Source organism: Corapipo altera, unplaced genomic scaffold (assembly GCF_003945725.1).
Source record: "Corapipo altera isolate COAL_440 unplaced genomic scaffold, ASM394572v1 1b, whole genome shotgun sequence".
In the NCBI taxonomy this organism is placed as follows: Eukaryota; Metazoa; Chordata; class Aves; order Passeriformes; family Pipridae; genus Corapipo; species Corapipo altera.
The window spans coordinates 9,651,361-9,668,880 of NW_020884881.1; the positions used below are offsets into that span (position 1 = coordinate 9,651,361).

General features: G+C 41.2%; 2 protein-coding genes across 2 annotated transcripts; one reads left to right on the forward strand and one right to left on the reverse strand.

Annotated features, from left to right (window-relative positions):
* The first annotated feature begins 5,870 nt into the window (after positions 1 to 5,870).
* EFCAB10 (EF-hand calcium binding domain 10) lies at positions 5,871 to 7,698 on the forward strand. The gene is made up of 4 exons (XM_027639834.1): positions 5,871 to 6,279; positions 6,373 to 6,537; positions 6,793 to 6,877; positions 7,305 to 7,698. Exons 1-4 carry the CDS (start codon positions 6,180 to 6,182, stop codon positions 7,339 to 7,341), a joined length of 387 nt encoding a protein of 128 aa, XP_027495635.1. The 5' UTR covers positions 5,871 to 6,179; the 3' UTR covers positions 7,342 to 7,698.
* A 389-nt stretch (positions 7,699 to 8,087) lies between these two features.
* Positions 8,088 to 17,520, reverse strand: RINT1 (RAD50 interactor 1). Its single transcript, XM_027639833.1, has 14 exons — positions 17,333 to 17,520; positions 16,112 to 16,307; positions 15,707 to 15,948; positions 15,362 to 15,535; positions 15,135 to 15,284; positions 13,835 to 13,991; positions 13,151 to 13,261; positions 12,741 to 12,966; positions 12,018 to 12,155; positions 11,182 to 11,381; positions 9,984 to 10,198; positions 9,146 to 9,326; positions 8,945 to 9,063; positions 8,088 to 8,323 (listed from the first exon to the last, which is right to left on the reverse strand). Exons 2-14 carry the CDS (start codon positions 16,286 to 16,288, stop codon positions 8,110 to 8,112), a joined length of 2,304 nt encoding a protein of 767 aa, XP_027495634.1. The 5' UTR covers positions 16,289 to 16,307; positions 17,333 to 17,520; the 3' UTR covers positions 8,088 to 8,109.

Here is a 17,520-nt window from a genome sequence, read left to right on the forward strand (position 1 = left end):
CTATTTATTTTAGAAGAAAGTCATTGCGGTGTGCAACCAGTATCTGTTTTATTCTTCCAAATCTGTCAGGATTCGCAATTGGAAAAAATGCCAAATACTGATTCGAAATATTTGGAGGAGAGTCATACAACAGATTCAGACTTCAGAACACAAGAATGTTTATTTCATGCAAATTTTTATGCTGTTTGCTCCTTGAGGACTTGTGGTAGTTCTGAGTGACTACTCAAAACAAGTGCAGATCTCTTTTATAAGATACTTTCCTAAGTAAACCTAAAGCTGATCATTCAGCAGCAGGTCTCTGTTTGCCCTTCAGCTGGAGCATCCATGGCAGACAGGACATGTACTCATGTTCTCGTTTTGTAATGCACCAGGAATGACACAGGCTGGATTCTTTTTTGGAAGGTTTCTGTTGTGTATGACTGACCCAGAAATATTTAGCTCTAGTCTGTGATCTGCTCTCCCTACAGAAGGGAGAGGAGAAGCTTTAGGGGAAGTTTGCCAGCAGTAATAGTCATGATCCAGGAGAACTTGATTTGCCGGTAAGGACACGAGTAGGGATTTGGGATCACAGAGTCACAGAGTATTCTGAGTTGGAAGGGAGCCACAAGGAACATCGAGTCCAACTCTTAAGTGAATGGCCCATGTAGGGATCAAACCCACGACCTTGGTGTTATTAGCACCATGCTCTGACCAACTGAGCTCATCTCAGGGTTGAGATGGTGCACAACATCCCGCTGTGCCCTTTGCAGGTTTCCCAAACCTGAGAGATTTACCTCTGAAATTGAATCTAGATTTTATTAACTTGGAGCAGTTGCCAACATGGTTGATATGACACCACAGGAGTAGTTTTGCAGAAAAGTTGTCTCACACCAAAAGACCTTCATACCTGTGGCATTTTGTAAATATTTGTGTAACTTCTACACATACTGCTAGAATAAAAGCATCTGTGGTCTTAAGAACTATGGGCTCAGAGCCACACTTAAACAGACAAATCTACTATACTCAAAGAATGTAGGCTCCTGATAAAGTAACTTCTTTTTCCCCTTTGCCTTCAGCAGGAGTTCCACTGTAGTTCTAGGAAATGAGTTTCTTGGGGTTTCAGCCAGCTGGGAAGTGGAGAGTTCTGTAAGACAGCAAAGTGTCCTGATACTAAACTAGCCTTTTTGTGACATATTTTTACTTTTCCTTGACTCAGAAACAAGAAGTATTTTTCTAATTCCTGATATTTATTTTTTTCCCAGTACAATGATTTCCAATGGCAGGTTTAGTCTTTATTTTGCAGTTGATTGAAAAAAAAAAAAAAAAAGCCAACATTCACAGCTTAGCCTGACGACTGCAGGCTCTTGTTCTTGTGGAGGGGACTGGGGTGGCAACATGGTGGAGGCACAAGTGATCCAGCTCCTTCTGTAGTACATCAAGGACAATTTCCTGACAGAAGTGCTCAACAAGCCAAGTGGGGCTATGCTAGACATGCTGCTCACACGTAAGGAAGGGCTGCTGGGAACAGTGACACTGGTGGCAGCCTTGGCAGCAGCGACTACAAGATAGCAAAGCTTAAGATTCTGAGGGAAGTGAGGAAGATAAATAGTTGAATTGCAACCCTGGAATTTAGGAGAGCAGACTTTTGTCTCCTGCAGACATTTTGTTGGCAGAATCACACAGAAGACTGCCCTGATGGGCCCAGGAGAGCCAGCTGGAGCACGGGAACAGTCCACTCTGATCTGCCTGAAGTTGAGCAGATATGGGAGAAGGCAGCATGGCTGAAGGGGGAGTTCCTGACTGGAGGCAGATACAAAAGGCAAGTACACAGACTGTGGAAGTGGGGTGGGCTACCCTAGAGGAATACACTGCTTAGGCATGCTGGAACAGAACTAGGAAAGCCAAAGCTCGGCTGGAATTGGAGTAAGTGAGGGATGTGAGGGGCACTTTCGGTACATTAACATGGAAGGAAGGGTAAGTAAAATGTGGGCCCCCACTACATGGGGTAGGTAACCTGGTGACAGAGGACAGGGAAATGACTGAGGTACACTTATTGCTGCCTTTGCTTCAGATTTTAAGTGGACAGGTCTGTGCTCAGAGCTTTGGGCAGAGTCTGGGTGCCTAAGAGGAAGCCTGAGTTAAGGACTGCTTACCCTGGATCTATAGCAGCCCATGGGAAAAGCTGAGCCTGAGGATGGAGGCTGATACCATTACAAGGCTGCTCTCACCCTTGAAAGATCATGAACAGGGTACAGGAGTTCTAAGGACTGGAAAAAGGCAAATGCAATGTCTCTTTTCAAGAAAGACCCAGGGAACTACAGGCTGCTCAGCCCGGGCAGATTATGGAACAACTCTCCTAGAAGCCATGCCTGGACAACTTGGATTTACCAAGTTCTAACTTTGCCTGACCACCCTGCTTCCTCTCTGTGATGAAATGACTGCCCTCAGGTACTGAACAGAGAATGTTGTCTACTTTGATCTTAGCAAGGCTTTTGACACTATCTGCTCTTGTATTCTTACAATAAACTGGAGAGAGCTGGACTCAAGGTGGGAACTATGAGGTGGCTGGAAAATCAGCTCAGCAGCTGGGCTCAGAGGGCTGAGATGGGCTCTTGGAAGTCTGGTTGTTGGTTGGTACTAGTAACATTCCTCAGGGGTTAATAATGGGCCAGATAATGCCAAAGGGCTTCATTACCATCCTAGGCATTGGGATGGGTTGAGGTTTCAGGAGGTGATTGATACAGCAGGGCCAGGGCTGTCCTTCAGAGGGAGCTCAACAAGCTAGAAAATTGGGCTGACAGGAACCTCAGTAGGTTCATCTAAGATAAACACAGAGCTCCACACACAGGAGAGAGGCATAACCCCATGGGTGCTTACTGGCAAGAAAGCAACTCTGCAGAAAAAGGGGCTGGTGGACAAGCTGGTGGACAAGCTGAGTCAGTAAGGGAACTGAACGCTACACAGCCTGAGCTTCAGCAGTCTGACTGCTATCTACATGTCTTACAAACGCAGGCAGCAGTTGGAGGGAATGGATTGTCACCCCTGTTTTGGCATTCGTGAGACTGAATCTGCAGAACCGTGTCTGGTTTGGGCCTGCGATGCGCAGCACTCAGCTTGGGAACTGAAGTGAGTCCAAGTGGAGCGCTGACGGGAGGATCAGTAGCTGGAGCATATCAAGTAAAATGATACGCTTAAAAAAAGTGTTTTGCTCCGTGTTACAAGAAGAAGATTAAGAAGGAGAGAGGGATCTGAGTGCTGCCTTCAGCTACAAGACATGTGACTGTATGAAGGATGGAGCCAGACACTTCTAATGGTACAGAACAAAATGGCAAGAAGCAACAGAGATAAGGTAGAGCAAGGGGAATTGTGATAATTGTCTCTGAAGAGACAAGGCAAAAAGTCTTTGTCTAATAGTCGAGCACTGGAACAGGGACCAAATGATGTTGTGGAATCTCCATCCTGGAGATAGTAAAAACTTTACAAGTCTGTGAACAACCTGAGCTATCTTTGAAATTAGCACAATTTGAGGAGGGAAGGGGGTTGACCACATGATCTCCAAAGGACCATTCCAACCTAAATTATTCTGCAGCAAAAACAACCAAAAAATGGTTCTGGCTGTTGAGATAATTAATACCCAGAAACTCACTATTTCTGCAGTTAAGCACTTTCCTTTATAAATGTACAGTGTAAAATCCCCTGGCAAGGAACTCACCTTGAGGACACACAGAGGAAAGGCGCAGTGGAGCTGTTCCAAAGCAGCTCCAGAAATGGCAGGACCTAATCCCTGCAGCTCACCCTATGCCCCCTAGCACAGAGACCTTTCTGATGTCCATGCTGAGGAGGAGTAGAGGCAGGCAAAGCATTAAAGGAGCTGCTCTCACCAGCTGTGTGCACAGGAAGCATGTGGCAGACCTTTCCTATCTGTATTGCTCCTGTCTCTCCCCACAGCCCTAGACATTAGTCTTCTGACACTCCCATTTGGAAGAACATGTCCATCTGCCTGTTTTCCCCTGCAAGACAAATGCTTGTTCTGCAATTGGCTTCATAGCTGACCTGCAGTCCCTGTTCCTCTTCATTACAACCCATAAGATTCCAGGTAGTCTATTTAGTCCTATTAAATTAGATAAAAGGCTTAAATTACTAATGATATTCTGTAGAAGGCTCAACTTCTGTCACAACAAGTATTAAGTCTTTCAAACAAATTCAATTTATATAACCAGGACATTTTAAACACATGAAGATAATTTGGTCATTTAGTTCTTTAATAAAATTCATTTAGTAGCGTCGCTATAATGGAACCAGAATATGTTCAAATGTTTGTCAAATCCTGTTTTTCTCAGTCACCAAAAGTTCAGTTTCTCTTAGAATAGTCCATGTGAGCTTCTGAAAAATTATCCTAAAGTCTCATACTTTTAGGATTCATATATATAGCTGATACTATCATGATATGAACTGAGGATAATAATTTATTACTTAAATAATAAATACATGATTCATTATCAGAACATTTTTTTCAAGGCAATAAATTGTGCTTCCTTAACAGTGAAATAGAATTTAAAATATATATATTTCTAGCTGTAAATCAAATCAGGGTTTGCTCTGCTTAGTGATATTTTTGAACCATTCCTCAGAGAAACACACTTAAATCTGTAATTCCTGTGTTTATTCTTAAAATTTCAGCCTTCAACATACGTGTTTCATACTGGTTATCTTTGTTGACTACTTAAAGGAGAAACATCCTTTTCCAAATGCTGTTTTCCCTACCCCAAACACTGACTTACCTTCCTACCAATCAGGCTTTCACTTGCTCCTTCCTCTCCTGTCAATCTTTCTATCCTTAGGTTCTCATTTTAAGAAAATATTTTCCATGTCTTTATTTATTCCCTCCTGAATTTCTTGTTTGTACTTCTCCACACTTCAATCTACACTTTCTCTCATAGCTCTTTTTCATTAAAAAAATTTGGTAGTGCTTTGCAAACTCTTTTGAAAGGCACAGAAAAATCAAATGCAGGAACGGATTCAGTAACTATGAAATGTATTCCTTAGGAAGTTTCCATCAGTGCCAGGTAGTTGTCATAGGAGGTAACTGTTAGAAACCTACACTTCCCCTAGCCCTAATTAAGATTCAGAGCAGGTAGCATAATCAGTTTAAAATACTAGTGAATACAGACAGGGCTTGGCTGTACAATCTCTGCAGTTTTGGATCCTGCCTTTCTCCCAGTTTATCTAAGAAAATAAAAAGTGAATTCTATAATGTCTTGAGATGTTTTAGTTCTGGCAAATAATTTTTATAGGGCTAGACTTTTCACAGGAATACCATTTTTTGATATTCGCCCATTTATCATCTGGTTTTATTTGATGGCAAATGCTTATACCATTGTAGATTTTCTTGATTTTGGACACTTGATTATCTTTTTCCTATTCACACTGGTTAGTACAATCAAGAGCTTCCATGATGTCTCTTCTCTGCACAGGCTGTGCTGCAAGCCTCTATAATGATTTTTAAATGTAACCCTCTTACTCTTGAATTGTCAGGATTGGAAGGGACCTCTGGAGATCATCCCGTCCAACCCCTGCCAAAGCAGGGTCACCTGGAGCAGGTGACACAGGAACGCGTCCAGGTGGGTTTGGAATGTCTCCAGAGAGGGACAATCGATGACCCCCCCGGGCAGCCTGTTCAGTGCTCTGCCATCCTCGATGAAATGAAGTTCTCCCTCATGTTGGGGTGGAACTCTTGTGTTTCAGTTTATGGCCATTGCTCCTCGTCCTGTCGCTGGGCACCACCGAAAAGAGCCTGGCACGATCCTCTCGGCACCACCTTTGAGATATTTATATGTATTGGCGAGATCCCCTCCCAGTCTTCTCCAGACTAAACAGACCCTGAACACCCGCGTACATATTAAAAAACCACCGCGCGTAATTTGCTCTCCCCACGAACTAACGCAACCGCGAAGCCCTCACTCCGCCGGCAGCGGGGAGTGTCTGTTCCGGTGGTAACGTGACGACATCCAGGAAAAACAGTGTTTGCTTCCCGCTGGCCTCGGCGGAGCCGCCTCCTGCCCCGCGGCTGGAGCTGCCTGAGGGAGCGCCGGCCCCGCGCCCCGGTTCTGCGGGAGCTCCTCTGACCGTCCCCCCGCCCCGAGCCCGCACAGCCCCCGCCGGGCCCGGTGCCGCCTCACGCCGTGTCCCGGCCCCGCGGGATGGCGGCGGGCGAGGAGCAGAGCCGAGAGTACCTGCGGCGGCACCGGCTCCCCGAGCTGCTGCAGCACCTCGGAGCGCTGCTGCTCTTCCACCGCCCCGGTGCGGCTGCGACCCGCGGGGGAGGGAGCGGGGCGAGCGGGGCAGCGCGGCCTGAGGGACCCGGCTGAGGCCCCCGGTCTGACTTGGTTGCAGAAAGGCCACGCGAGTTCCTGATCCGGGCGCTGGAAAGGGTGAAGGCTGGCAGGCGGGCCGAGGGGGAGTACCCGGACCTGATGGACGAGGCCAACGTGGAGGCCATGTTCAGCCTGCTGGATGTGCTGGGCCAGGGCCACATCACGCCAGTGCAGTACAGGGAAGGTGCGTCCCCCCTGAACCGCAGCTCACACCAAGCTGCGCGGGGCTGGTCGTTTGTTTGCACAGAAGTAATACAGTAGTTTCAAAGTTACACATCTGTGTACTTAAGAATTATCTGCACACCTGCCCAGACACAAGTTAAAAAAAATGACACGTTGTGAAATTACATGTTTGCCTTCTATTCGATCTAGGCCACTTGAAGATGTTAAATCCATCTTTCAAAAACTCACATAGGACATTCTCTTTCCTTAACTTTAGCTCTTAAAACTTTGGGACTGAGCACTGAGCATCTGGAAGTTGGAGATGATGAAAATATCACACTGGAGGTATTCAAGGAAGGAGTGTAAGTTTAACTGAAAGTTGTTTTTTTTGGAGGGGAGGATATACATAGGAGATATCTGAGATTTTACAAAGTCAGTTAGTGCCTGACCATGCTTGGCTTGCTATAAGAGGAACCAAACTCCATTTTCCTCTAGCAGCTCACTTTCAGGATCTTCTTCCAGGAGACCTCTCACCTTACCTACCCCTCTCATCAGGCAGCTCAGGGCGTTCCAATACTCATCTAGAACTGTGAAACAGTGAGGCACTGTTGTCTTCTGTGCCAGGGGTGGTACTACAGCTGTAGAGCTTAAATAAGCTCAAGTTTTAATAATTTCTCATAGTCAAGGCAGAGTTGTAGGGACAATTTTTAGTAACTGTTGCAGTCACTGAAAGGTAATGAACTAATTATCCACACTTATCTAACTAGAGGTTTTCTTTTTCTGCCTTAGGAAGAAAAGGATGCTGGAGAGTTGGGCTGTGTATTAGTTTGAGCAGTGGTCTGCGATATATATGAAAATAGGCATCTGCCTCAGTTTTTCTTCTGGCTTGGCAGCTGTGGATAGCTGATTTTAAGCAGCATTCTTTTTCTTGTCTCCCCCTGCTTCAGATGAGCAATCAGCTGAAAAGGACAAATGACAAGAACTTGTTCATGTCTACCAGGCAGTGGAGGGATACTGTTTGAGAATTGCTTTTCTTAATACAGTTAGATGGTTTAAAAAAAAAAAAGAGATCTCTTACGTAACTAAAATAGTGGTTTGGAGTTTCCTCCTTCAGGTTACAGCTTACAGTACAAGATTGTTACCAGCTGGCTCATTACTACTGAATAAAATTAAGTTGTTTTGGAGGCTTGTGCTGTGTTTTGGGTTTTTTTAAGGAAAAAGCAACTTAAACAAGTTACAATAAATGTCCACAGGTAAAGGTAGGCAGCACCTCCAAGTAAAGTGCTGTTTTTAAAACTTGCCACACACTATTTATGCAATTTTTAAGGAGAAACTTTTTAAAAAATTAGGAGAGACTCTCATACAGAAAAAAAAAATGAATTAGTATGGATGGAGAAAACAAAGTGACTTATTCCCTCCTTCTTTGAATTTTTTTTTTGAAAATGTATAGAATAAAGCATAAGATCAGATTAAAACAGTTGTTCAGCATACAGAATTGAAAAAAAATGACACAAGAATATTAAAAAATATTTGTTTTGGTTTTGTTTGGAATAAGTAATCTACACCAAGATATTAACCATTGCTGAGCAAGTCTTTATTTTCCTGTATTTGGCCAATTAGCTCTCAAATTGAGAAGAATCTCAACATCCTTTTGAGCCAGTTTATAAACTCCAAGTTCATTTAGTGCTGCTGTTGCAGAGGGCTGGCTTGGATTTAAAGTTTCATTTTCTGAGGCTGATTGTAGGACATCCTTCAGAAGCAAGGCAGAGCCAACATTCAGATTCAGGATAATGCAGGCTTCTTTTATGCTAGAGGAAAAAGTTACATGGATTAATATAAGCAGCACCCATAAAATAATCACTGTGTGCACGAACTGAAGTGTAACAAAAACTTCCATGCTCCATGTGGGTTTAAAAATATTAAGATTTCTGCCCCAGTTAGCCTAGGAGTTTGATGCTGGACTCTTCAGAAGACTGTGGGCTGTGTAAAAAAAGACTAATCACAAATAAGGTAGTAGATTCTCGTCCATGACAGCAACTAGACTGCTACACAAGGCAGTTCTGAGCAGGAACATATTTTAAACTAGTCTTTCTTCGAACAGTAAGGTTTATTGTGTTGTAACTGTATCTTTGATTAGTTTCTTTGGCCCCCATTTCACTAGTCTGTGCTAGTTAATATTCCTTCCATAGGTTAATGTATCCTAGACATCCTTACTGCACAAAATACCCCAGAACACATCACATTCTGTTGCTGAGTACATGCTTCAGAGTAAAAACTTTCCTAGTTGAAAACAAAGGCATAAACAATCCACACATTTTAAGTGTGGATCAAAACTAACTGTGAAAAAATCCTGGTCTTACGTAAAACACGCGTGTTCATCTGGACACTCACTTCTGAAATACCAATAGATCAGAAGCTTGCCTACTTACTGCTTGAAGTAGTTTTCTGGCCTCTTGCAGTAGTGTGAAAACAAAGGGAACAAATTTCTACTCATGTCAAACTGAAGTTGTGCTGCTCCTCCTTCATTGAAATGATTTGCCATAATTATCTACAAACACAAAGAGGTGCATCTGCTGTTTAAGCCAGTCACTGACACTACATGGTACTGCACAGGTCACATTGATACCTACTTCCTGATAAATGTATAGATCCACTTTCTCTGCAAGCATTTGCCAGAAGATTTTGAACAGGGAGTGACAGAGCTGCTGTTCCAGTTGCAGCAAACGGTCCCGCAGGGTCTGCAACATGGGGCAGGCTGTGCTCGACAAAGACATCACTGCTTGCTCTGCCTGAGATGGTAAAGACAGCCACCTGAAAGAAACCATTGCACTGAGGTCATTATAATGAAATTATTCATACTACAACAACTGAAGTTAAAATTATCCTTTAAAAAAAAAATCTTACCCATTTACAATGGTTCAGAGACAGTTTTCCTTTCCATTTCTAATCTACAAGTTATCAGTCTAATGCTATGTTTGAATTTCATTTAATATTAAACTCATGCTTTAGTTATAAATCTCTGAACGTGTCACTCCAGGAAACCCCATCTAATCTGGAAATCATTAAATTCTATTCCTTTCATGAAGTACTTCAGAAATTCTACTCTGTAGGAAATATTCAAGAAGCTCTATGGGACTGTGAAGACAGAACAGTCATTACAGGCCATTTTGCATAAAATCTTTAACACCACAATGTATAAAATTATTCTCGTCCAAACTAGAGTGATCCAGAATTCTTCCTTTGGTTCTTAAGATAATGCACCCACTAATTGTGGAACTACTTTAGAAAACATATCATGAAAATAGTTCTAAGGTAAGTATTAATAGAATTTTCCAAAACTTACTACCCTGCAGCATTCCTACTCAGGAAAAAAAATTCTACCTATTATCTATTCCTGCCTTTATTTACCTCAGTATTTTTAACAGGAAATAATACTGTAACATGGGAAGAGATTAAACAGACAAACACCTCTCTTTTTTGTACAGCTTTGCAGCATCTTTGACCTCCCTGAAGACATGATCGACTTGGCGGGTCAGCATGTCGTGCTTCAGGCGCTCCAGGAGGTTGATCATCTCGTCAAAGACAGAGCTCTCCATGGACGCCAACTGCCCCAGCTGGAGCTGACTGACAGTGTCACTCTCTGCACGAACCTCCAGCTCGGCCTGCTGCAGCTGCAGGAAGAACTAGGCAAACAAAACCGGGGATGAACGCTATAAAAAAGTAATCTTGCCATTTGTACTTTTCATTGGTACTTCGATAGGCACAGTTTTAGAAAACACTCTCCTGGCACATTTAGAAACCTAAAAATTTAAGATTTTCAAAACACTTTCTTATCTTTCCTTGTTTTCCTGATTTAGTGAAAAACAAATCATAGTGGTTTAATTCTAGCAATGGAACAGATATGGCTCCCAGATACAACAGCAGACAGGTAATGGGAACAGATCTAGAGAAAAACTAAAAAGATGTTTTAAGATTGATGCAGAATGCTATAAAAAAAAAAACTACCTTGAACTTTTTAACATTTGCAAAAGTAAACTTTGATTGTAATTTTTTAGAAATGAGCATTCATTAAATCATAAGTTTGCTGTGCTGACAACAGCAAGAAAATGGACTGAGTCTATCGAGTTTAATGTGACATCGTGGTAACCAACAATGGTTACCACATTTTGGTTTGCTTTTAAGCAGATCAAGACACTGTAGCAGATGCAGTTATACACATGAAGGCTGCTGTCCTGTCAAGTCAAGATTATCCCCTGCTAGAGCCACAGCTTCCTGTGAAGACAAAAAGAATTTGGAGGCTACTGCCTACACTCCAACATCAGGGGCTGTTAATACTGGTTCAGAGATCTCCAAACTCAAGAGTCTTTTACAATAAAAAGGCATGTAAAGGAGACTACTTTTTTTTTGGTTGGTTGGATTATTCCATTCCTCAGGCTTGCTTTGCATTTCCCTAGGAAGTTTATAATTAACACAGTTTAGATCTCAAACAATAATCTGTCCTTGTTTATACATCTTCTATTAAATCTGAATTTACATCTCATTCTATTTTTTCTGTAATTAAATCTTCTGAATACACTTAAAACAGTACTGAAAAAAAGTGTTTGTTATGAAATAAATATTCAAAGCCTATTTTTAATTTTTTTTTTCTAGCAGAACAATTACTTACTACATTGTCAGCCCAGTCTGCCAACACTGTTGCTATATAGTTAACAGCATTAAGGATTGCACAGTATCGGAATCCTAAGGAAGCTCTGGTCTCTTCCTTCATCACTTGAGTTAATCGTATCCTGAAATCATCAACTAACTCCTTCTGTAGGCCCAGGAACTGAAGTTTTCTGGAAGCTGTTGGAAGATTCTTATACCTGTCTGGAAAGACATTAATAAAAAAATGCTTTTAGGTTTTCCAACACTGAAAAAAGAAATATTAAGTCATCTTACTGCACCACCTTACGCCTGTGAGAACATTATACAGTATTTAAAAATAATGACATGTCAACAATCTCAGGAAAACTACTCATGCAAAAGCTAAACATGCCAAGAAACGAGCAATGTGTGGCTATATTGCACCCTCCAGCATGGCCCCTAAAGCCTCCTCACACAGAAGAAGACAAAGCCACTGAATATATATATCCTGAAAACATACTTGATCTTATGTTCTCTTCTAAAAAAGCAGGTGTTACTTAATAGCTTCTAAATTGTCACACATTCAAAAGGAACAGTCCTATTTATTACTGCATTGCAACAAATTATCTTCTGTCAAGTAAATGTATGTGTATTTTTAATTATTATTTTGCAAACATGTCACTAGCTCAAGATTATTCGTGTGTGTTGGTGTCCAAAATACAAAACAAACAGGAAGCTTTTATAAGCTGCAAACATCACAACTTTGCAACATTATTTGGTGACTACTGCTGACAATGAATATTTAGTAAAGAAATCTGTTAGGTGAAGGTTTTTTTACTATTCATTACAAACAACAGCAATGCCCATAGATATAATTACCTGTTATAACTAACAAGAGAGTCATAAAAGTTTCAGCACAGTCTGGAACTTTCATTTCATCCACATCAGTGATATCTTTGTACTGTGATATCCATGCAGCCTCTGATGAAAGCATAGAGTCCATTTTCTGAAGAGCAACTGAGATGCACAAAACTTGTAAATTAAGTTTTTCATTTTAAAAAAATTCTAACAAAAGCCCCTCTAAAATAAATAAACATAAAAGCCTTATCTCTTGTAAGTTAAATTTTGCATTTTCAGGTTATAAAAAATACTGGCAACTGGCTTCATACAAAACCAGCTTCAATGTATCTGCATTTACAATGCCATTAACAGCTATATCAGAGTTGACTGGGGGTTTGCTTTTGATTTTTAGTAGTTGGCTTGCTCCTTTTCAATATATTTCTTACTCACTTCTCAAAAACAATATCTTTCTCTTGTTTCAATTAAAAGTTCACCCTTGCCTGCACACACATAACATCTGTCTAAAAATAAGCCCACTTGATTCCATACAGCTTAGGGGGCAAGAGTCCTACAAACTACAGAAGCACTATTAGAGCCTAATCAGTTTTTATTCAGAATAATCAGAGTATAAAAATATGAATGTTTTCTGTAGTAGCCCTGTCCAAGTGATTTATGCTATTTGAGAAGGCCAGTTGTGCAAGTTATACACATACTTTCTGACTGTGCAATATAAAGGCCAACGAAATCCATTGGGAGTCTTACATTTTTTTTCCACTGTTAGCCACCTTTGGAAGCAGGATTCTTCTGACAGAATATGCATGCAACTGGGAAAGCTGCTGAGATAACCATGAACGCTGTATAACTCTCTCTCAAATAGAAGTACCTCATCCACAAGGTGACAAAAGAGCGTATCATCATACAACAGGCAGGGAATATCAGCAGCCAACTTCTCCAAAATCAGCATTACTAGGGCACGAGAGAATTCAAGCTTTTGAAAGAAAGTGAATAAAATGTCAGAGATAGGAAGTACTAACCTGTGCAAACATGTACACAACAAACTGCTACTAGACAAAGTCTCACCACATACTGAAATCAGTGGAAATGGGATTACACAAATATCTATCAGAGGCTGACTCAGATATTCACATACATGAAACCATGACAGTGCTTACCCCAGCATTCAATGAAGATCCCACCTTGTCCAGTATTGGCTGGATTTTGTCATCAAGGAACTTTGCATGATTTCCAATCCACATAAGTACTTGCGTTAAATACCACTCAGGCTTATTTAAAAAAAGAAAACAAACTATTAAATGCATCCAAACAACATTTATTCAAGTGCTACTAGTATCTTAGGACAAATTCCTAGAAATACCACTCTCTCCCCCTGCCTTCTCTTATCTCAGGTCACACAAGTCTCTCATTCTGTTTCACTGACCTCTGATTCTTATAAAAGTATTATCAAAGAAATATTTCTGGATTTGCATTGTCTAAAATGTTCTAAATATTCTGTTCCTCCTCAAACAAAAGCTCCATTTTTATTTTTCCCTTCTCTACAGCTTTCTCACTGATGAGAGCCTCTTTTCTGCTTCTTATACTTCCTCTTGTTCTTCTGGTCTTTTATTTCTCAATACAACAAAAAGGAAAAATATCATCTAGTCCAGAGAAAATGCCTGTGCCTCTGAAAGGTCTCCAGGTGCTATCTCCATGTCTGTCCACACATACAGGCACTGCACAGTTTTGAAGAATCTTGATTTCAGAAAGAAAACTGTGAAACCTATACAATGTAAATACAGCAGCCTCTCTGTTGTTTAAAAAAAAGCTATTTAGAAATATCAAACCACCTTCTCCCATACCTTGTTTAGAACATTGGTTTGTTTATTTCCAGTGAAATGATACTTGAATCTTTTCTGAAGAGGATTCAGCATGATCTGTATCGGAAGGACAATGGGTGGTGAGGGGGGTAGAGAGTACTTTTCTGGCAATTGTTTAGGCTTGGTTAACAGTTCATCTCTAAGTGTGACAGTCAAGGATGAATTTAAGTGTGCTATTCTCCCAACATCATCATTTCAATAGAATGGGCTTATAAAAATCAACACTGCTTAGTTCTACCTCACTGGTTGAAGGCAGTATTATGAAATCAATACAATTCCTCAAACATAAAAGATACTGAAAATATTCCACTTTATATAATATTCAAACTCAGGCCTCTAAGGATTATTTATTCAATGACAATATAAGTCCCTTAAGTCAGTTTGATTTAGGAAAGATGTAATCAAAAAGAAAGAACACAGCAAACCACCATTGTCAGAACCAAACACAGTGGCTGTCCAAACGACATGCTTATTCATATTTGTTAAAGGAGGATAAAGACCCCTGGAATTAATAAATCCAAGACATGATTTTCCATTTTCACATAACTGATTTAAGTGACCCAGTCTGCCAGACCAGAATTGTTACCAACTCAGGGTTGTATACAGTGCCTTGCAGCTTCCCACTCCATGATTACAAAAACAAAACAAAAACCAACCAAACAAAAAACATCCACAGTCACAAAAAATGGTTAGCTGTGCTTTATTTAATTCACAAAAAACAGGAACGGAATGAGCAGCAGTGCCTTCTGAGTAACCAGAAAAGCAGACTACTATTGCTGCACAATGAAAATCCTCCTGTAGTCTCCCCTTTTTGCAAAGTCTCCTTCCAAGACATGTATCTTTAGTCTTCCCTCTTTTCCTTCTGGGGTGGGACATATTAAAGTTACTAGGGCTGATTTCAAATAAGGCTATAAAGGAAATGGACTATGTAAAATAAAACACGTATCACCACTTATTTTTACTAACATAAAATTGTGTAATCGTACCAAAGTGTGTAAGACCAGATCCTCATGAAACCTGAACTGTCATCTACCATGAGATCACTAGATCTGATGACTTGAAGTTAAAATGTTGCTACTGTGAAAGAGGGCAACTCTGGCGCTTGGCCCTTTCTAAAGGACAAAACAACCCCCTCCAATATTCTAACAGTAGTACAAAGTAACGCAAATTCAAATTACCTCCCGTCTTTAGGGAGAACAACATTTTAAATAATTATCCTCGAGAATGCGCGCCTCTAACGTTTATTCTTACCAAAATACACCACAACTGTTTAAAAGGATACGAGGTCTGCAGTTTCAGCAGCTGACAAAACAGCATCTCCAAGTTGCTGTACACGTCGGGAGTGTTGGCTGGGGCAGCAAGGCCAAAGGCCTGAGACTGGGGCGGCCCCACGAAGGGCCAGCGGAGCTGTGTGAGCACCTCCTCGAAGTCACTGCAACACACAGCGAGCACTTCAACAGCAACTCACAGCACCAGGCAAAGACCAGGGACTCACAGGGCGTCTCTTACCTCGTCAGTTTGTCCTTAAGAATTTTATGCCAGAATTTAACAGTGGATCTCACAAATTCGAGCAGATGAGAACAAGATGACTCCTGAAGTTTAATATCCAGTTCTGCCATGAATGCCAGAGTACTGGCTGCCTCTGGAACGTTGTTGGTCATCAGATATTGCTGGATGCTATCACTGTAAAATACAAGAAAAGTCAAGGTCAAATATTCATTAAAGATAACAGAAAAAAAATAATTTGTATATTGAAAAACAAAGACAAAACTTTCTTGAATCTAAAATATTTTAATGATGGGATAAACTAGGTTACGAGTCTTGGAACACATATACAGTACTCAGAAACTTTACCTTAACTCTTCTATTCGAGAAATCCATTTGAGATAGGCCAGGTGTCGCTCAATCTCTTCTACCTGACTGATCAGTACATCAAGATCCTCCATCCATGGCTGAGCTTTCAGTAAGTGGGCATTGATCGAATCAGACAGAAGAGTTTCTTCCTCTAGAAGCAGACTCAGAGACTTTTTAGAATCTTCTGCATTCTTTAAGGCATTCTGAATTCTTTTAGGGACTTCTGATGAAACTGTAAGTACCTATATTCACAGAGAAATATTAAGGCTGACATAAAAACACTGCACTGTGCAGAGTAGTACCATTTGAGATACTAACACATTTCATTTAGTTAAATATATGTAATCAGTCATGAGTCATCAGCATATTCAAAAGAAGAAAAAAATGAAAAAGAAAGATGCTTACCTGTTCTTCTAACTGCTTTTTGTTTTCAGATAGCTTATCAATCAGGTTGTCTAGGTTCCTCAGGGAATCATAGTCATTTCCAACTTCTCTTTCCACAAATTCAGAAACATAGTAAGGGATATCACAATGATCTAGATCTCTAGTGGCTTCTTTCTTTTTAACAGCAACGCTTGCCATGTTTTTCTTCTCTGCAATACTGAGTATACAATTTCTAATTAGCCACCACTAGGCACAAATATTGATCTACTGAGGACAGAAAACTCCATGGAAAGCTGGGCAGTTCAATTTAACCTGAAACTTAAGTAAGAAATTCACAAAATATACTGCTTTAAGTGCTATAATTTGCTGGCTTAAGTCTTAACTGAGATCTGATAAAACCTTGCTCACACAGGCAATCGGTGAGTTATTATACATCAATTACTGAAGAGAACTATGCCTGTTAATCTTTCGTCCCCAAAAGCGTAAAATATATTAAAAACAATTCAATATATATGTAGTTCCCACATATATAATATAGAAAAACTAAGGAAAATAAGGAAGATAACATTCTGCTCTACCCTTTCACACCGTTTAGGATGTTTCAAAGATATCAACTGATGACTGACATATTATTAGCAAAGTGTCCATGTGGGTCTTACAGTGATCTGGAAAGTAAGTAAAAGCATAACAAATATTTATTAAAAAACCCCCACACATTATAACATAAGAGACACTTGTTGATCCACACATTTGGCAACATCCAGAGAAAACCTGACATTGTTCCACTGTGCGTGATCATCCTCTCAAAACACGCAACAGTGATGAGTGTTTGGCTAGTCCAATTCTCTACTTTTTAGTATCACTTCCAAAACAGTATTTAAAAATAAAATCTATACATTTGCACTTTATCTGCTTTAATTAAGGCTTTAATTAAGCTACAAACCCTATTAAACTGACAACAGGAAAGTTGATGAGCAGTTGATGAGGCAGAGTTAGAGAGGCAATAGAGAGCACCAGCAAGGACAAACTGGAAGACCACGGGTGCTGCTGAGGAAGAAGTGAATAAAGAAAATAGAGCATTGCTTGCAGCAATTAATAAAAAAAAAATACCGCAGAAAACAACTAACCGGGCGGCGCGCTCTTCTTACTAGAGGAAAGGACGGGGATACAGGAGAGAGGAACAGGACGCCGGGAGCATCCCTCCCACTCCCTCCCCGCTGAGGCCCGCGGCTCTGCACCCACCTTGGCCAGAGGGCCGGGCCGTTCCAAGGATCGACCGAGGGCTCTGCGGGCTCCGGGCTACGAGTCGGCGAGCCCTTCCTTCCCCGCCGCGGGCGCCGGGCCCCGGGGCGCCGCCTCCCCTCGCAGGCCGGTGCCGCAGGGCCAGGACAACTGGAGGTGCCGCAGGGACAGCCGGGGGAGCCGCAGGG

What these genes read in the sequence shown, in the direction of transcription:
- EFCAB10 (XM_027639834.1), top strand. Translation starts at nt 6,180, where the DNA reads ATGGCGGCGGGCGAGGAGCAGAGCCGAGAGTACCTGCGGCGGCACCGG. An exon ending in GCTGCTCTTCCACCGCCCCG is followed by an intron (nt 6,280 to 6,372) that starts GTGCGGCTGCGA and finishes ACTTGGTTGCAG; the next exon opens with AAAGGCCACGCGAGTTCCTG. An exon ending in GAGGTATTCAAGGAAGGAGT is followed by an intron (nt 6,878 to 7,304) that starts GTAAGTTTAACT and finishes TTTCTGCCTTAG; the next exon opens with GAAGAAAAGGATGCTGGAGA.
- RINT1 (XM_027639833.1), bottom strand. Translation starts at nt 16,288, where the DNA reads ATGGCAAGCGTTGCTGTTAAAAAGAAAGAAGCCACTAGAGATCTAGAT. An exon ending in CAGACTGGGCTGACAATGTA is followed by an intron (nt 10,199 to 11,181) that starts GTAAGTAATTGT and finishes TTGTTTGCCTAG; the next exon opens with TTCTTCCTGCAGCTGCAGCA. An exon ending in CCAGAAAACTACTTCAAGCA is followed by an intron (nt 8,324 to 8,944) that starts GTAAGTAGGCAA and finishes TTTTTCCTCTAG; the next exon opens with CATAAAAGAAGCCTGCATTA.